This window comes from Myiozetetes cayanensis, unplaced genomic scaffold (assembly GCF_022539395.1).
Source record: "Myiozetetes cayanensis isolate MyiCay16 unplaced genomic scaffold, myiCay2020 scf6-25, whole genome shotgun sequence".
Classification (NCBI taxonomy): domain Eukaryota; kingdom Metazoa; phylum Chordata; class Aves; order Passeriformes; family Tyrannidae; genus Myiozetetes; species Myiozetetes cayanensis.
In genome coordinates this window covers 31,732,350-31,749,429 of record NW_026087853.1, presented here as the reverse complement: position 1 = coordinate 31,749,429, position 17,080 = coordinate 31,732,350, and the positions used below count along the sequence as shown (strand labels likewise).

At 34.9% G+C, this 17,080-nt stretch overlaps 1 protein-coding gene across 23 annotated transcripts in view; it reads right to left on the bottom strand.

Annotated features, from left to right (window-relative positions):
* Positions 1 to 17,080, bottom strand: part of GPHN (gephyrin) — a 285,353-nt gene that overhangs the window by 70,522 nt on the left and 197,751 nt on the right. For 18 of the 23 annotated variants that reach the window (XM_050334967.1, XM_050334971.1, XM_050334970.1 and 15 more), the window contains one exon: positions 6,110 to 6,166. The exons of the other annotated variants lie outside the window; for them this stretch is intronic. In XM_050334967.1, coding sequence (XP_050190924.1) covers positions 6,110 to 6,166 — 57 coding nt within the window. The remainder of the gene's footprint in view (positions 1 to 6,109; positions 6,167 to 17,080) is intronic. 23 annotated transcript variants of the gene reach the window in all.

Below are 17,080 nucleotides of genomic sequence, written 5' to 3'. Positions count from 1 at the left end.
ATGGTAGACACTTGTGTACTTTAATCTTCTCTTAGATAACTACTACAAGTAGAATACTATTACTTTCCTTGTCAAAGTATCCTGTAATCTAATTATCCATATTTTCATTAATAATGGAACCATTTAACTTCAGTTTTATTCCAATTAGAATTTAATAACTGCAAGTAATTTTATATTTTTTTCATAGTTTTAATTCTATAGAAGCAAATGATAATATTCCCTTCAGTAAGATACCAGTATATTTTATTTCTTCCTATGCTAAAAAACACACACACACAATTTTCCTTAATCTCCTAATCTTACTACAAAACTCATTTTTATTTATGTATAGCCTCTCAATGTACTTATTTAATTTTCTCATAAGGATGAAATCAAAAATGAATCTCAAAATGACCTAATGTTATTGAGGAAAGGATTATGCTCACAATGCACCTCTGCACATGGGGATTGCTGTTTATTTTATCTTCGATTGGAACACACAATGTGACTGTTTAATCTGCTGCACACTTATAATTTCCTGATAATTTCTACGTGTTGCTTTCTTGCTAACTAGTCTCCATCTTTAAGCATCTGTCTGATTCCAGGATTTTGTAAGCTTCTGTGCTATTAAAATTACATGTCAGTCCTTTTCCAAGCTCCTTGGATGTTTCTGCAATCTATCACCTATTCTACTTAAAATTTGTTGCCATATATGAACTTAAGTGATTCTTTCTTCCAGTTTGATAGAGGGTGGAAGCTCTCCTTATTTTGCATGCTACTGGACAAGCCCTACATATTATCTTAGGTGAAGTTAATGTGCTAACATTTGGGCTCTTTCCCTCCACATTAACATTCAATTTAAGGGCCAAATTATCAGTCAAAGAAATTCCCCACCGTGAAAATGATTTTAATAGAGCTATGCTTATTTACCTCAACTGAGAATTTGGCTCAAAGGTTGTAAGAGCAATTGGTTGTCAGTTGGAGGGCCTTATTGGTTTGACTCAGATCTTTAATAATGGAATATTAGGATCAAAAATAAATATCATGTAAATGTAATCCTTCATCACGGCCAAAGAAGGTAGGTACTTAAAATCAGAGAGAAAATGCATGCAGGAGACTGTAGACTCTGACAGACACAGGCCTATATGAGAAATTATTATCCTGGTTTCATTTAACATAATCTATTGACAGTATTTGGCCTCTGCTAGGAGTTCTGAGAACGTTTTTCCTGAACAAACCGAGAATCTCTGACTTGGAGCCATACTGCTTAAAAGCCACAAAAAATTGTCTGGCATATCACTTGGGAACTCCATGTAGAACTTCTATACTTAGATTTAAATTTTTTTCTGATGGGCTTTCCATAATATTTTTCTGTGTATATTAAACTTGCATTTAAACTTCTTAGCCTGCACAAGTACAAAAAAACCCCAACCCCAAAAAATCTCCAAAGCACAGATTGAAGCATTATTGTTCTGCTGAATTTCAGAATAATTCCATACTTTCATAAAAGTATTGGTTTTAGTAGGTATTATGAGTTCTAAAATATAAACCAGTCAACTCTTTCACTGTTGATCATCTCAGTAGCAAATACACTTGCTATTGCTACATTCATTTGAACAGTGGGGGAATGCTAACATATCCAAGTGATAGAACACTATTTTTTCGTAACAGTTCAGTGCCAAACTGGTCTCTGGGAGGGGCCAAAGGATTAAGGAATGAAAATAACTTCAAGATGAATGAATTTCTCAAGAAGAAATGCAAAACCAATCTTAGGTCAGGATTAACTTTTTGTAAATGGTTATGTGTTACTGCTGATATCAAAAGATTAAAAATGAAAACTACTTAACTTCCAAAATTGCTTAATTAACTCTAATTTTCATGCACGTTTTCAGTGCAATTTTATTTCAAATATCTGGCAGGCTTTCCAAGCTTTTGGTGGCATTTGGGATATTCTGCAGAATTCCAGTGTTTCCTACACATTTCCAATAGCCTTTGAATTTAATCCAGAAAGCATGTCTTTGCAATTCATTCTGGAATGAAGGTTCCACCTTAATGGTATTTTGCAATACACAATTGTGCAATAGCATTTCATTTTCACTTATAAAGCTGGCCATCAGATACTACATGCTCCCCCTCCCATACCATTCAATACTTTTGCCACGTTGTAGGAGTATCAGCAACTTAGATCTAAAACCCTTTCCAAAAGCAGTATGGATAAACTGAAAATTATTTTAACAATGAACTATTAACAGATTCCTCATAATTTTTTTCTCCAATTCTCCCCTATTGAGAACTGCCCAGTATTTCCTTTCTTTGATCAGTCATTTGTAAAATGCTGTCCTGTCTAAAACATCCATTATTGCCACATGAGTCAGAGCAGCAGCGACAAAGCAGTAAATTTTAGCAATGTGCCCTGCTTGTTTCAAGAATATAGGCATATGCAGAATATGTGGAACATTTCTTTGATTAATTACTTACATTCTTTACTGACTGACTGATTTAGATCGTGTGGGGTATGGTCACAAAATAACAGATAAATTGGCACAGAGGAACAGGACAATTTCATGACAACTCATGTAGTCATGTTGTCCCAGCTAATGTAGTCACAACTTTAATTTGAAATCTTTCCCCTGTGACAATCTGTGAAATAGTGTGTGATTAGAAGATCTTTTTTGTAGTACAAGATTTCACGGCATAATTTTTTTTCCTGGCTTTATACTTATTCTTAAGTATTAAATCACAAATTTAAGAATGAGTAGTTTAAAATAAAGGAACTTGCTTTGTCTTGATTGTGACTAATAAATCTGAGTTGCCACCAAATCTGAAATATGACACAGTTTATTTCCCTCAAAACTTGATTCTTAAAAGATTTGCTAGGAAAAAGATACTGTCCTTTAATCAAATGTATTTTATAGAAACTGCAAAATATTAGCAGCTCCATTTCCTTGTATTTGACCTGCAAAAGATTATAAACTCAAGAACTTGTATTTGACAATAAGTAATAATCAACTTTATGTCAGATACATAGCTGGATAAGCAAAAACACCCAAAGGGGTAAAAATTATCAAATCATTATCATTACCAAAATTATCTCACACTGTATAACCTTAGTGGATTATGCATTAGAATGATAGTGCTGAGAATGACAACAATCATAGCGTATGAAAGACAAAGAGGACATGAATCCAAAGAAATTATTCAGAGAACCTTCAGTGGATGGATGTGCAAAGGGATAAAGGGTTACTAAGTTTCACATCTACTATGCTCAAAGTGTAATTTTTTTCCTAATTTTCATTATATACAAAATTATGTGGCTTAAAGTCACTTCCATAGAATTGCTGAAAAGCTGATTTTAATTTATTAATTGAACTTCTAAACATGAGGTACTGCTGTCTGTATTGTTATGTTGGATTTAACTTGCTTTATTAAATATTTCTATGAAAAATGTGCAGCTTTATAGGGGTGTCATGACATACACTAGATTCTAATTATTTTTCTTTTTTTTTTCATTAAGGAATAAATGTACTGCATAGGAAATATGCTACAGAATTTTATGCATTAGTCTGCTAAAAAAAAGAAGCAACAAAATTTTCACAGCTGTCATTCAGCCAAATATTAATCTAATCCAAAAAGATTGAAGCTAAAGACAGAGGTACATATGAACCTACACACTTTTGGGTTACCTTATATCAGTCACAGTTTTTGGTTCAGGTAGGAATATCAATCACTGGCAGAAAGTATTTTTATCCATTAAATTAAGGGCATCAGTCTTATTTATTTCTAAGTTAAATTTCAGGAAACTTTTAAATATGTAACTTTGATTTTAGAAGTTTAGATACGCAACTTCGATTTTGGAAAGGGATATTTTATTTTTTTTTTTTAAAGTTTCTGTAAAGCCAAGTAGTTTGATTAGCATTGATTAAAATGCAGTAGGATATCCTTTTAAACAAGCTGTCAATTAGGTCAGCTTTCTCATACACATTAAAATGAAGCCCCAGCTAGAAAAGACAGATAACACAAAGGGAGAAAGAGAGAGAGAAAGGAAAAAGATGGGGATGAGAGGACAAACCAATCAGATTTGGTGTTACCAGCCAGCAGAAGTTTTAAAAAAATCAGATCACCGAGTGAAATCGTACATTTACTCGGAGAGAGCATCCTTTGACATTGCCTTCTAGGTGACCTCTGAGCTCCTCCAGCTTTCGATGGAGCTACACGTAAACATCAGAAAATGAATTGAAAAGGCAACCTGTTCTTATCATTGGGGAGTTTTTCCTTAATTTTTCTTTTGTTCTTTGCTTTTGTGTTTTATTTTGTTTTTAATAAATCATAGCTTAACACATTTCTCACTGCCTCTGCCAAAACATTTCAAGACATCAAAGTGCTTTGAACAACATGGACATACAAACTCAGTAAACTTGGAATCTGGAAGCAAGATATCTTTTCTTAACATGGCTTTTTCCCACTAGAGGGAAAAAAACCCTGAAAAGTCAAGGGAACTGTAATTCTAAAGCTACTGAATTTCTGCTACATTGTTTATAATGTATGTATTTATTTATTTGCTTGTTTATTGGTAAAGCTGTGTCTAGAATTTGTTTCCATAAAGAATAATTTTTAGAGGTAAATATGCATATTTGGGAACCTCAATTAGGACTTTCCATTTTCTATAAGGAAGGTTTTGTGTCTAAATATGTATTTTGGGTCATAGAATTAAATCCTAGGTGAAACTCACCACATAAATAAGCTACATCTTCTGTATATGTTCATGTATTACAAATCTAGAATTGTACGTGATGACCCAAGCTTCAAGACACACAGGTCACTGCAGTTACATACACAATTTTCAAAGACAGCATAGAAACTGTGCTGCTTTTTATTTTGCTCCATGTGATTTCAGTGGTCTGAATGTCTCCCACTGAAACAGTGTCTCATTCATGTACAGTGCTCTTCTCATCTACACCGTAATTAAAACCTCTTCCCAAATCACAAGATGAAAAGATAAAGCCTCACAGACAGTGAGGAATGCTACAGATGCCTCTAAATAGAACTTGTATAAACAAGTAGCAACTGGCTTCTTTTTCTATGCTGAAATCAATTTAAGTGGTGGCATTACTGGAAAGAGGTACATAACTAATCTTTTCCCTCCCCTTCTTTGTGCTCATTTTCACAAAGAGCAGCTGTAGAACAGTGTTAGAGAACAGAGAGGATGGCTTGTCCTGGAACAAAGGCAATACACTCATATACAAAACCAAAACGAAAACAGAGGTAAAAAAACAAGAAGGCAGAAAAGGCAAGGAGAATGCACAAGAAAAAACAAATAAGTAGTGCTTGAGAAAGTGCTAAAAGGAAATAAAGTGGGGAAAACTGAAAAATTGGATAGCTGAAATAGAGGCAACTCTTGAGATGGAACCTAAACAAAATGGCTTGGACTGCATATGATCAGCATCTTGGTTCTAAATCATTTATCAGGGTGTAACACTACGCATGGTGGGTACTGGTTTAGATATCTGCCTGTTCTGTTAAGCGATATAAATATTTGGGCATGTTTATACAAACACCAAAAAGCAGAAGACACTAATTATCAGCAAAGTAGAGGCTCCATTCTTAGACTCATGTGAATCTCTCATTTCATCGTTATTTACTCTGGTATTTTTTCTAATTTAAAGGCTATGTATATATGAAATATTCAACTATCTTGTAATGGTGTTTTGCAGAATTAAATACAAAAAATGTCACCACTATAAAAGTTTAATTATGTTTGAAGACGGGAAGCATTAGTTTGAAGATGAGTAAGCCACTTCTCTATGTAACAGGCAACAAACAACACAGATCAGAGAAGTGGTTTAATCATGATCACCAAATTACAGGCACTTCAAGAAAGTTGTTACTATCTCTTATTTCTAGTGACATCCAAAGCTACCTAACTGGCAGCCTGCTTTCAGTGGGTTGTTCTATGTGTAGCACAGAAACAAACAAAATGTGACCCAACAGCAATAAGAATACTGAAATAAAAATGATGGGATGGTGAGAAATGGAAAAGCCCCTTCCCTCCCTCCCCTCACCTCCCCCTTCAAAAGGAAAAGTGTAGGCTATAGAAGAAAACTTGCAAAATAAATGTTAGAAACATATTTACTTTGAGGGATCCAACTCTACTAGCAACTCCTTTGCTTTCATCCGGCCGTCTAATTTGCTACAATGGGGGAAGATGGGTAAAAAAGACAGAAGAATAAAGAAAAAGTGAACTTAAAAAAATTTCCACACAATCAGTTAGCAGTACATGCAAGACATCAATTTGACTCTCTGAGACACCTCTAGAGGACAAAGACACAGACTCTTAATTTCTGAAATAAATGATGCTTTATCATGGCATTTTAAACTTGCTTTGTTGATCACTTTTATCTCAATATATTACCAATCCGGCACACATGTTGCATGCTGAATTCTCTAACATTTTTGAAAGAATACATGTTACTTATCTGGTTTGAATATTAAAAGTAACAAAGTTCTTAAACTCTCACTGAAGAAAAAAACAGCCTACACCTTCTACAAATCATACAATCAGAGCTATAACTGGGAGCCTGCAAGTATCATGACTGATACTTGACAGAATGCAATACAGATTCCTGTTGACCCAGGTCTAGAGATTTTAGCCACTGCTACCAAGATTCCTAGTTAAAAATTATGCTGCCCAACCAGAAAATTTTAATGCCAGACCAACATTATATTTTTATTTTAAATATTTAAATACACCACATATATAATCCCCAGCATCTCCTACCTGATTACTTTTCCTTTATTATATACATTTTTTCCTATATGATGCAAAGTATGGAAGAAATAAATTACATAGCTTCTCAAAAGGTTTCATATTGTTAGAAGCATGTAAAATAAAACACTCATTTGCAGTGAAAGTTCTTTTCAGAATTGCTAAATCTGGTAAACAAATGTCTTTTACTGATAAATTTGTGTTATTCGAAATAGAGAAGAAGACTATAAAAACTATTTTAGCAATATGCTTCCAGTCTGAGTCAAGACTGAATTGAAAGTTTTTATTATCTGATGGTTGTTTCATAGCTTAAGTAAAACAAAATCCCACATGACTGAGGTGAACCCTTTCAAACCACACTAATTGTTTTTTCTTTAAGAAATCTCATCAAGGAAGCCAAAGACTGAACGAACCATGGAAATTCAATGATGCTTTATGTTCTCTGGAGGACACTAGCAGAGGCACAAGTTAAATCGTCCTGTTTCTTTTTACCTGACCCACATAAAATGGAGAAATTCTTACTCAAAACCCAGTCAACTGAATTTTTTTTTTTCAACTTGCATTTGATTCTCAAGAAAACAATATAACACAACAATATATTAACAATAAAAGTATCTAGTTCTGATAGAGTGTCCATTTGCAAAATACACTGGAAATATTTATGTTAATTGTTGCTTTCCTTCCCTGGTCTTATGGCATTAAAATAGCATCTGATTTGAACTCTCAAGTGAAACACCCACGTTACTGTTATCGTGGCACTCCAAGTAAATCTCCAATCAATTCTAGTATACTAAGAAGAAACTGTCATTCTTGAATAAAATATGTCTCCTTTAGAAGACAAATTCAATTAAAATATATGCAGTTATAACCTAGTTGCTATATATTTCCTAACTGAGGAAAACCAAAAGGAAATCTCAATTGGGAAAAAAAGATCCTTATCTGAAAAGAAAACATCAGGACCTAGAGCAAAGATAGTTTCCCCAATATCCTGGTTGAGATACTACCAGTTCCAGATAATAAGACATAATCTAGTAGAACCCCAATTCATCTTTCCAATTTGAAACTTTTTTCAAAAATAATATATTCAGTTTTGTTTTGAAAAATGAGAAATAGAAAAAAATAAATGCTTATAATCTCACATAATAACATGGACCTAGGTCATTAAGAAAAATGTTACATAACACAGAAAACTTAGGAAAAGTTGTAAGTGGCAACAATATGCACTGCACTTCATGGAAAAAGTTTTTCTTGAATTACTCACCAATATAGGTATTGTGGCTGCTCAAGTTATGCTGAAGGTTTAGGATTCAGTCAGAAATGAGACTGGAGACATTACAGGTGCATGTAACTGATACTAAGTCTGTCTTTCTTCAAAATGTATATAGAAATACATACACAATGTGTACGCTACAAGCAACGAAGTTATAAATGCTTGGACATATAAATTACAAGGAGATAGGCTAAGGTCAACTCTCGCTTTACATCCATGGCATAGTTAATATATATGACAATGTGCTTTCTACAGGAGTCTTGCAGAGTACAACCTGAATACTTCTCAAGGGATGAATCAGCGTTATATGATTATTGGACAAGCTATACTACATATGTCCTGGGAATTAAATAGGGTACTACCAGGAAGGCAAGGGATAGTAGGAATAAAAAAAACCACACTTTTTTTTCACAGTAAGTACCACAGAAAGGAATTCAGGTATATCTTTATCTTTGTCTGGTAAACTCCTGTATGATGATCTAGAAATGACAGATAAAGTACTAATTCAGAAAATGGCACGGGTTATACACTCTTTGTTTTTTAGAAACTCAGACACAAGATGAACACTCGTAGCTACAAAAGATTACGATGAAAGATGTGTGTAAGTGTTCTAAATCAAAAATATCTATACCATAACACAAGCTAAATAAGTAGATGAAGAGATGAGGCAGGAGCAACATCAAGTAGTTATTGGCAAAATGTTACCTGGAAGACATGAAGGTTTTGGAACACTCTGAAGGTGGCCAATTAAGATACTCAGTGTAATGAAGAAAGAAAGGTGCTGTGTAGGTAACATTCCAGGAAACTAACAAGGTATAACACACAGACAGTTAAGATAAATGCATTATATTTCTATCCCTTTCTTATCACAAGGCGAAGTCAATAGTAGGAGTTAATAGCTAAAGATTAGCCACAGGTGTCCCTATCCTGATACCTGAAGAACAAGGTGGAGTTGCAGTTGGAGTAGAATGAGATTGGAAGCCAGTGGAAGAAAACTTAGGAAGCAGGGAAATCAGAACCAGAGTTATCAAAGAGGAATGCTCAAATATACCTAATGACCTTGTTAAAAGATGAGTGAACAGAAGATGTTTTCTAAGCAGAAGTCTTGCATATGGTTTATTATTCCTCTACCTTCCAACTACTAGAGCACATGAGAAATGTACCTGTTTATCTTCATCCTTGATTTTACTTCAGAAAAAAGAATTTAAAATACCTAACCTTAAATACGTATCTAGACTAGCAATTATACTTGTCATGAAGAAAAAACAGGTCTGAATAATTTGCTAATCTGAGACTCTGCCTTTTGTTGGATTATTTAAAGGAAGAGTTCCACAACAGGAGAAACAGCCTCAAACATTTAGCACTATCCATCTTAGACTCCTTCCCCTTTCTGATAATATACTCTGTTTGGGCTACTCTGAAGGTTCCCTGCTTACACTCTGACAAAGAAATTGGAATGTTGCCGGACCTAAAGCTTTCAGAAATGTGTTCTCCCATCCACATTCACCAAAAAGCCAAACTTCTGTCAGACCTTTTTTTCAAAATCCTGGCCAATACATGCATGGTTCATAATGATCAAGTTACTTAATTCTGAAATTGAATAAATGTAACACTCACAGTGGAAACTCTTTACAGCAGTAGTTTAAAAAGATGTCAAGTTTCTCATTCAATAGTTTGGGCATGCAATATTGGAATCATGATAATCAAAAGTAAGAGATTACACTACACAGCATCCAAAACAAGTTCAGATTATTTGCTGTACACGTAAGAAAAACATAACTTCTCCCACTTGATTACTACACAGAGATCAATGATGAACAGTGAACAAAGACAAAATGTAGTAGAAAAACAATGGGATGAGTCTCCAGTCCAAGTTAAAGAGATGGTTTGTGAAAGGTATGTGGATGTATAAAAGCAAAAAGAGCTTAATATATTTTTAATGTTGCAGCAAATTCAATTTGACTGAAAACTACGTTATGCATAACTTTTACATTCATGTATGAAAAATAGACTTGCACTTGAAAGTATTTTTACTTCTGCACTTTTAGGTCAGACAAACACCAATTAGATGGGGCTTCCTAAATAAGCGGGGAGTATTTTCAAACAAAGGGAATACAGGCTCCTATAAAAGAGACATATATTTTCAATCAATAAACATATTCCTGCCTATGCATTATACTGCAGTATGGCATAAAAGTTTTATTATGGTTGCTGCACTTCATAGATAATGGTAAATCTACAAAAGTATAATGTACGTGAACGCTAATGAATGCCAATAAAACATCATTACCATATCATCACAAATTTTGCTCACACTACCGACATTTTCTTTTTAAAACAGGCACTACTCCTCACACTGTTCCACGTGCAGATAAGGGAATAACCATAGTGCAGGTAGAACAGTCAGTAGTAGAAAGTAATGTAATCTTCTTGCCGTATTGAAGCTAGTATCATCACTAGATCAAATGCTTTGTTAACACACATAGTGGCAAAGATAGTGTAACCATGTCCTAACACAAAAGACTTGGTAATACACTGGTTATTTTACACCAACATGTGGCAGCCTAGTTCTTCAAAAATATCTATTCACTTAAGTGAAATTTAATGGTCAGAAATCAAATCTAAAAGTTGGTAGGCAAAATGCACAGCCAGGGAAAGACAGACTACAATAAATATAAACATTATATAGTATGTCTCTATTTGTAGTGACTTAGTGTCCTAAGTCTCATTTAGACTGGAGATCTGGGCATATGAGAGCTGGGTCCTCACTTTAATTATGCAGTTAACAGTTGTACAACGCTCCTGTCACTCAGATGAAGGTCTGCAAACCCTTCTACCAGTTCAAGGCTCCCTTTCTCCCAGTTCTTCCTGACCACAGCCCTTTCTTTTCTCATAATGCTATTGCTGCCTCCTGCATCCAAGCTACTTCCTACTCCTTCTTCAAATCGCTCTAAGCCCTGCAGCCTCATCACTCAAGAGCCACAAACACTGCTTTGCTTCATTTTAAACCTTTACCATATAACCTTTACATCCAATTTCTCCTCAATTCAATACTTTAAATTCTCCCATTTCAGAACTACTTGAACATCTTTTCACTGTCTGCTGGCACATTTTGTTCCCCGCCTATGCCTGCAGCCTCACTGATTCTCTGGATTTCCCCACAAATGAAAGCAGAATTCGCACCTCATGCTCCGAGTAGCGCTTTTCAAAACCCAAACACCTGTTGCATATATCAGAAATCTGTCTTGGCAAGCTAGGAAAGAAGGTCATATTTAAGAAAAAATAAAAACATATTAAGTCCTAGGTGGTGAAGTTTTGCATTCTTTTTATGTACCTTTCCCAAACTGACAATTCACTTCTGAATGTGCTGCTATTTTGCCTTGTTGTCCTAAGCTGAACTGAAGTTCTAAAAGCTGCAGCACATACAGGGCTATAGCACATTTAGCAGAGGACAGAGTCCTTTAAATATTTTTAGACACTAAGCTAGCTCCTATCAAAGACACCTTGGTGGTCATGGTGAAAACTTGCACCAATGAAGTCACTTAGAAGAGACCTGATGGTGCAACAGGTAGGTTATAAAGCAAACCAGCTCTCTGGTAGGGTTATAAAGCAGATATTTGCTCTATTTGACCACTTTTAATAGTAAAATTAAGGGAGAGGTGTTTATACCGAGGCTCAATGTAACAAAGAAGATCTCATTTTTCTGAAAACAGGTGGGCCAGTGGGACTTTAAAGGGAAGAGTAAACCTCTTTGAGGATAAGTGCGTTTAAGATTTGTTCTCAAATATCTGTAACAGCCTATATTTCTGACTAGACAGGGCTGTGCTTAGAAAATCTGTATAAAGCTTCTTGTCCCATTTACACATCCTTAGGAGTTCAACTGTAAAAGAGGAGCAGAAGGGTTGGTAAGGATACTGGAAAAGGGTGTAGCCACTAAAGCCATAGGAAACAATTAAAGCAGTGAGAGGACCTTGGAAGACGAAGTTAAGGTGGAAGGATCTGGGACTCAATTCACTTTGCAGAAGCTTAAAACAATATGACCTTTAAGTGGCTAACTACTAACAATAACCTGGGAAGTGACTAAGGTCACTTTGTCCATACTAACAGTGCTATTGAGTGAAACCATTGTCCAAGGAGGCTGTCTAGAAAACTTAATAAAGCAAACCAAGTGTTGCAAAGAACTGCAGTGCCAATGCATATGAACTCCTTGCTCAAAGGCACTCCTCCCATTTTGAAAAGTATTTATAAAAGAAAAAAGCAGTCAAAAATTAAACTGCAATGAATGGTGCAAATTTGAAAACAGCCAAAATTTGAAATCTTGCCAAACCTGTTACTGTTTCTTACAGAATAAATCTACTGTAGGGTAATCAAGTGGGAGGCCCCATTTCCATCACAGTCACTGAAGAGAAATATGTTTCAAATGTAAGCATTTTGAATGCCTCACCTTAAGAGCCCCTATTTTGTCATGGACTTTTTCCATACCTACATTCCTATAATCTCCAGTATGGCTAGTTTTAATAAAAAACAACATGCTGAAATGTATGCAGGTTTCAGTAAACGTAAATATCAATAAATGCCTACAGAAATTCTTGTCCAGTAATACGCAATGATAGTGTGAAAGGGATCAGAACCACTTCCATTCCTTTCAAACAAGGAAACATACTGTTGAAACCTAATCGAAGAAATCAAATTCTACCTTATTCATAAATGCCCCTTTTAAAGAGATTATACATATTTTGCCTTTTAAAATTAAACTAAATGGGTAAGCAAAATAGAGGCAATGATTTCAGATCTAAAGATAATTTTGAGCGTAATAAAAATGGGGATTTATTTGGTTTGTTGCCATTACTAATAATCATCAGAACACATTCTAACACCAAATCTTGAGGCATCGGTGAATGGAATAATATCTTCATGGTCATACAATTTTGAACTTGTATTTTAACATGTCATCAGAGTTTTGTCATAATTTGTGCTGCTACAGTTTATTAATTTTGCAAAGGCAGAAATGTAGAAAAAAATTAAATACTATTTTCTCACATAATCTCTTCAAGAAGAAAACAGAATGAATTACACTGGTTGCTAATGTTCAAAATGGGACAATTCCCTGGCACTATAATGCCTTCTCCCTTTTCCTGTTGTAGAAAATTAAAGCAGGAAGAACAATCTTTGATTAATATTTTACTAAACAAAAAGTGGCACAACTAAACAAAAATTTTCTCAAACAGAGGCCATGCACTTGGTACATACTAAACACTCTTTGCAGATCCAGGATACAGAACTGGATAAGCATTGACCTAAGCCTTATATGGTTTTATATACAAAATAAAGGGTTTCTAACTTCCATTGTGAGAAAGGAGGTAATTAGAGTGATAAGCAGACAAAGAAGGTGAATTTACAGGGTGAACTGTATTAACAAATTTGGAATTTTTTTTATGAGAAGGCTGGACAAGTGATTGCAACAAATGTTCTTTTGATTCTAAAAACCATTACCTTTTCCATCACATTTTTCTCTCATTTCCTAGCACTGTTTATTGATGCTTAGTGATTGTTACAATTTAACAGGACTATTTAATGGAATAGACTTTGTACGCCAGGGATTACAACAATGCTTTCAAACCTTTCCAGATAAATTTATTTCATCTAATAGTTTAATGATCACTGTTCAGGTACTCTAAACTGTCATCTACTGCACTTAGAACAGATGGAGTAAGGCCACACAAAATAAATATAGCAGCATTAACTTAGTGCACACATCTTCCTCTGGTATGGTGACACAGTAGGCTGTAAACATGTGCACAGATTTTTTTTTTTTTTAAGCAATCATCCTGAGGAATAGAGAGGCACAGATTGAGGTAGAAGTGAGAACATCAGGCCACATACCAAGTTCTCATTTTCCAGCCAGGAAATAAGGCATAGGAACTTGGCAGAAGAATGCTAAAGAGAAAGCATCTTGTCCATTTTTCTAAAAACCTTCTGGGGAAATACTTGCTAAATATAGCTACAGTACAAAAACTTGGATAATCAAGATGATGTAAGTACCTCTTGACAAATGAAACTCTCAAATGCTGCTAGCAATTGCTCAAGCTAAGTCCTAAAAGAAAATGCCTTGCCTTGCTTATCTTGGGAAAAAAAAAAAGAATGACTATATTCACACTTGATGCATTGCTGTACCAACCTGTAGATGCAAGGGTAACATGATTCTGAGAACTAGCTTCTGTAAAAGAGAAAGCTTATCTGCTTGGATAAAAATGACACCAGACATGAGACCTTGATATGAAAGGGTTATTACAAAAAAATTCTCAAAATTGAGATAAGGTTTGTATTTCCTATGCCTTGTAGAAGGAACATTTTAAGCGCCATGCAAAACCAGATGATGACACACACGTATTCTAGAGTAAATGCTCTGTATGAGCCTTCCATTGGGCTCAATCTGGTTTTAGATAAACAAGTTTTGGATAAACTCTTTTTTTAGATAAACTAACTTTTTGGAGAGTTGCTTTTCTTACCACATCAGATCAAGAATGACTTCACATACTATAATGAAATTGCCTAATTGCTTGATTACATGAAGACAGACTTGCTGTAAAACAGGAAGTATTTTTAATATGGATTCAATAAATCTAAAGTGAAGAGGTACTCAATTCAAACAAGACTGATCTTGAAAAATACATTTCTCTGTATCAAGAGATAAAAGTTTTATTCACCAAGGGCAACAAATGACCACCTTTCATCAGCCTTTTGCAAAAGTACCACTCTGACTTTAGTTCACAGCACTTCATGCAGCTTCTGGGGACACCCCATCAATAGGACAAGACACCTTAAAATGGTTTACTGAGCAAAATAAAGAACTGAGCCGCTGACAGATAATGTTGGAATGATAAAAAGCAGGTTTAGATAAAGAGAACACAGTACAGTGAGGTGTGACCAGATGAAGAGACAAATATCCCTTTAACTGTCAGCTCCTAAAGAGTATAAAAGGTAGATTAAATGCTGACTTAATGGATACTGTCATAAGAAGGATGCTAGAGAAGTTGTGGAGAACGTAGTAGCTGGTGCCCCACATCCTCTCCATCATTTTGGGCAAAAGGAATGAACAGAGACGGGAAGTCAATATTCCTTCTCCAAGGGGCCAACTCCACAAGGCATTAAAATGATCTCCAAGTGCCAACAAACTCAACAAGCATTGGTGAAAGACCAGAACTAGATATATTGAAAATGGAGCTTGAAACTATTCTGTAGAGGTGCATTCACAGTAATATCTAATTGGAGACACTGGATGAAAGACACATGTAACTACACTGCTGTTGGGAAAAAATCAAAATCAACAAACAAACCCAAAAAACCTCATCTTGCATGGTATCAGAATTCAAACCAGAGATTTACTTTGGATAGGAACTGAAAAGATGTAGGTAAGGAAAATAATGTGAGAAGGATGTACATCTTTTCTTTTTCCTAAGAAAACGAAAAACTGAAATTATGGGAATTTGAAAAAAACACTTGGCCATTAAAGACAGTGTAGCAAGAAATGAAAACTCTTGCTCCCAAGACTAATTGAAAAAAACATTTCAAGGAGGAACTGACAAGTTGATGCAGCATAAGTATACAGAGATTAGAACTCATGCAGTGCACGTGTGAGCCAAGATGTATGTACTGATCAATTATTCTCTTCTGAAGGGATACACGTGAGGAGTAGTTACAAAGTGAAAAAAATAATTCTTTCCAGGGAAAGACTGAGAAACTTTTTTCTGACATGTTTGGAAGTTTCACTGGGCTCCGGAAAAGAATGAAGTTCTGTAGCTGAATAAAATACCACCTGGTTACTAAGAAAGACAAATGTAGGGATATTTTGCACATTAGAGCTTCTTTGTATGATTCAATATATAACAGGTCTGAAAAGTAGCTGAATCTATGAATGCAAGAATTGTTCTGGATCTTCTGGATCTGATGCCAGTTCCCAGTTACTCTAATATCCTTCTTTAGTTCTGTTATAAGCAATTCTTCAGCATGAGTAAGGGAAGGGAACCAGATTTTGGCACTGCTATACTATTTATCAATATTATTATTATCAATATTACTACTTTTATCAATAAATATAGTACTACTTGAAGCACAGATATTCAATAAATAAAGTTAAGTCAAATAAGTACTTCCACTGAAATTCAATGTTCAGTTTGCACCTGATCCCAGTCTTGATTCTTCCTCTCTAGAGACTTCTTGGGTCTATTTTGGTACTAACAAAAAAACCCTAAAAGCCTACCCCTGTAGTTTTTGACCTTCCTACAAAGTGAATCTTTGATTTTAGAGAGGATTTTAGTAACTTTGCTTTTATTATTTATGATGTATTTGAAGGTTTTTGATATCCTGAGCACACCAAGCTGCTTCTTAGTTACAATGTTTCACTTTTGAAGCTGCAGCAGGTTGTTAACTATCAACCAGGGTTTGTAACCAAAATGTAAACTAAAAATAATACTTGCTAGGGCTCAATTACCCACGTTTTCCATTATTATCCACAATTATGCACAGAACAATACACTCTAAACAACAGGGGGAAAAGGCAGTGATTATATGAAAATATTCTAGTATCTTAATTAGTAATTGATTTGAAAACCATTGCTGCACTGTATTGAGAAGAAGCCAGGGGGATATAATAGTTCAGTAGTGTTAGTAAGCAGGATTCCTCATCTTGAGGCAACTCTGGCTACTTTCTGCTCCAACAGACAATCTCTCAGCATCTCTTTTTACTAAAAATGATATTCTGTAATTCTGGAATGTGCATTAAAAACATTTAAGAGACAATCAAACCCAGAAATAATCATGAAAACATTGGAATTTTTAGCAGGATCAAGTAATTAAGTAGGCCTGTGTGCATTTTTACAAGAAAAACCAAGAAACCCTTGCAGTGCTTGGGGTGCAATTTCTTCTGTGTAGATGATCTTAACAATTTAAAACATCCTTTGCACTTTTCTATGGTTCTTGACCATATCAGAGATAAAGAGCTGTGACAAAGCATTTGCTACTTACTCAAGCAAGTTCCTAGGTAGAAAAAACTTCAGCGCATGCAAATT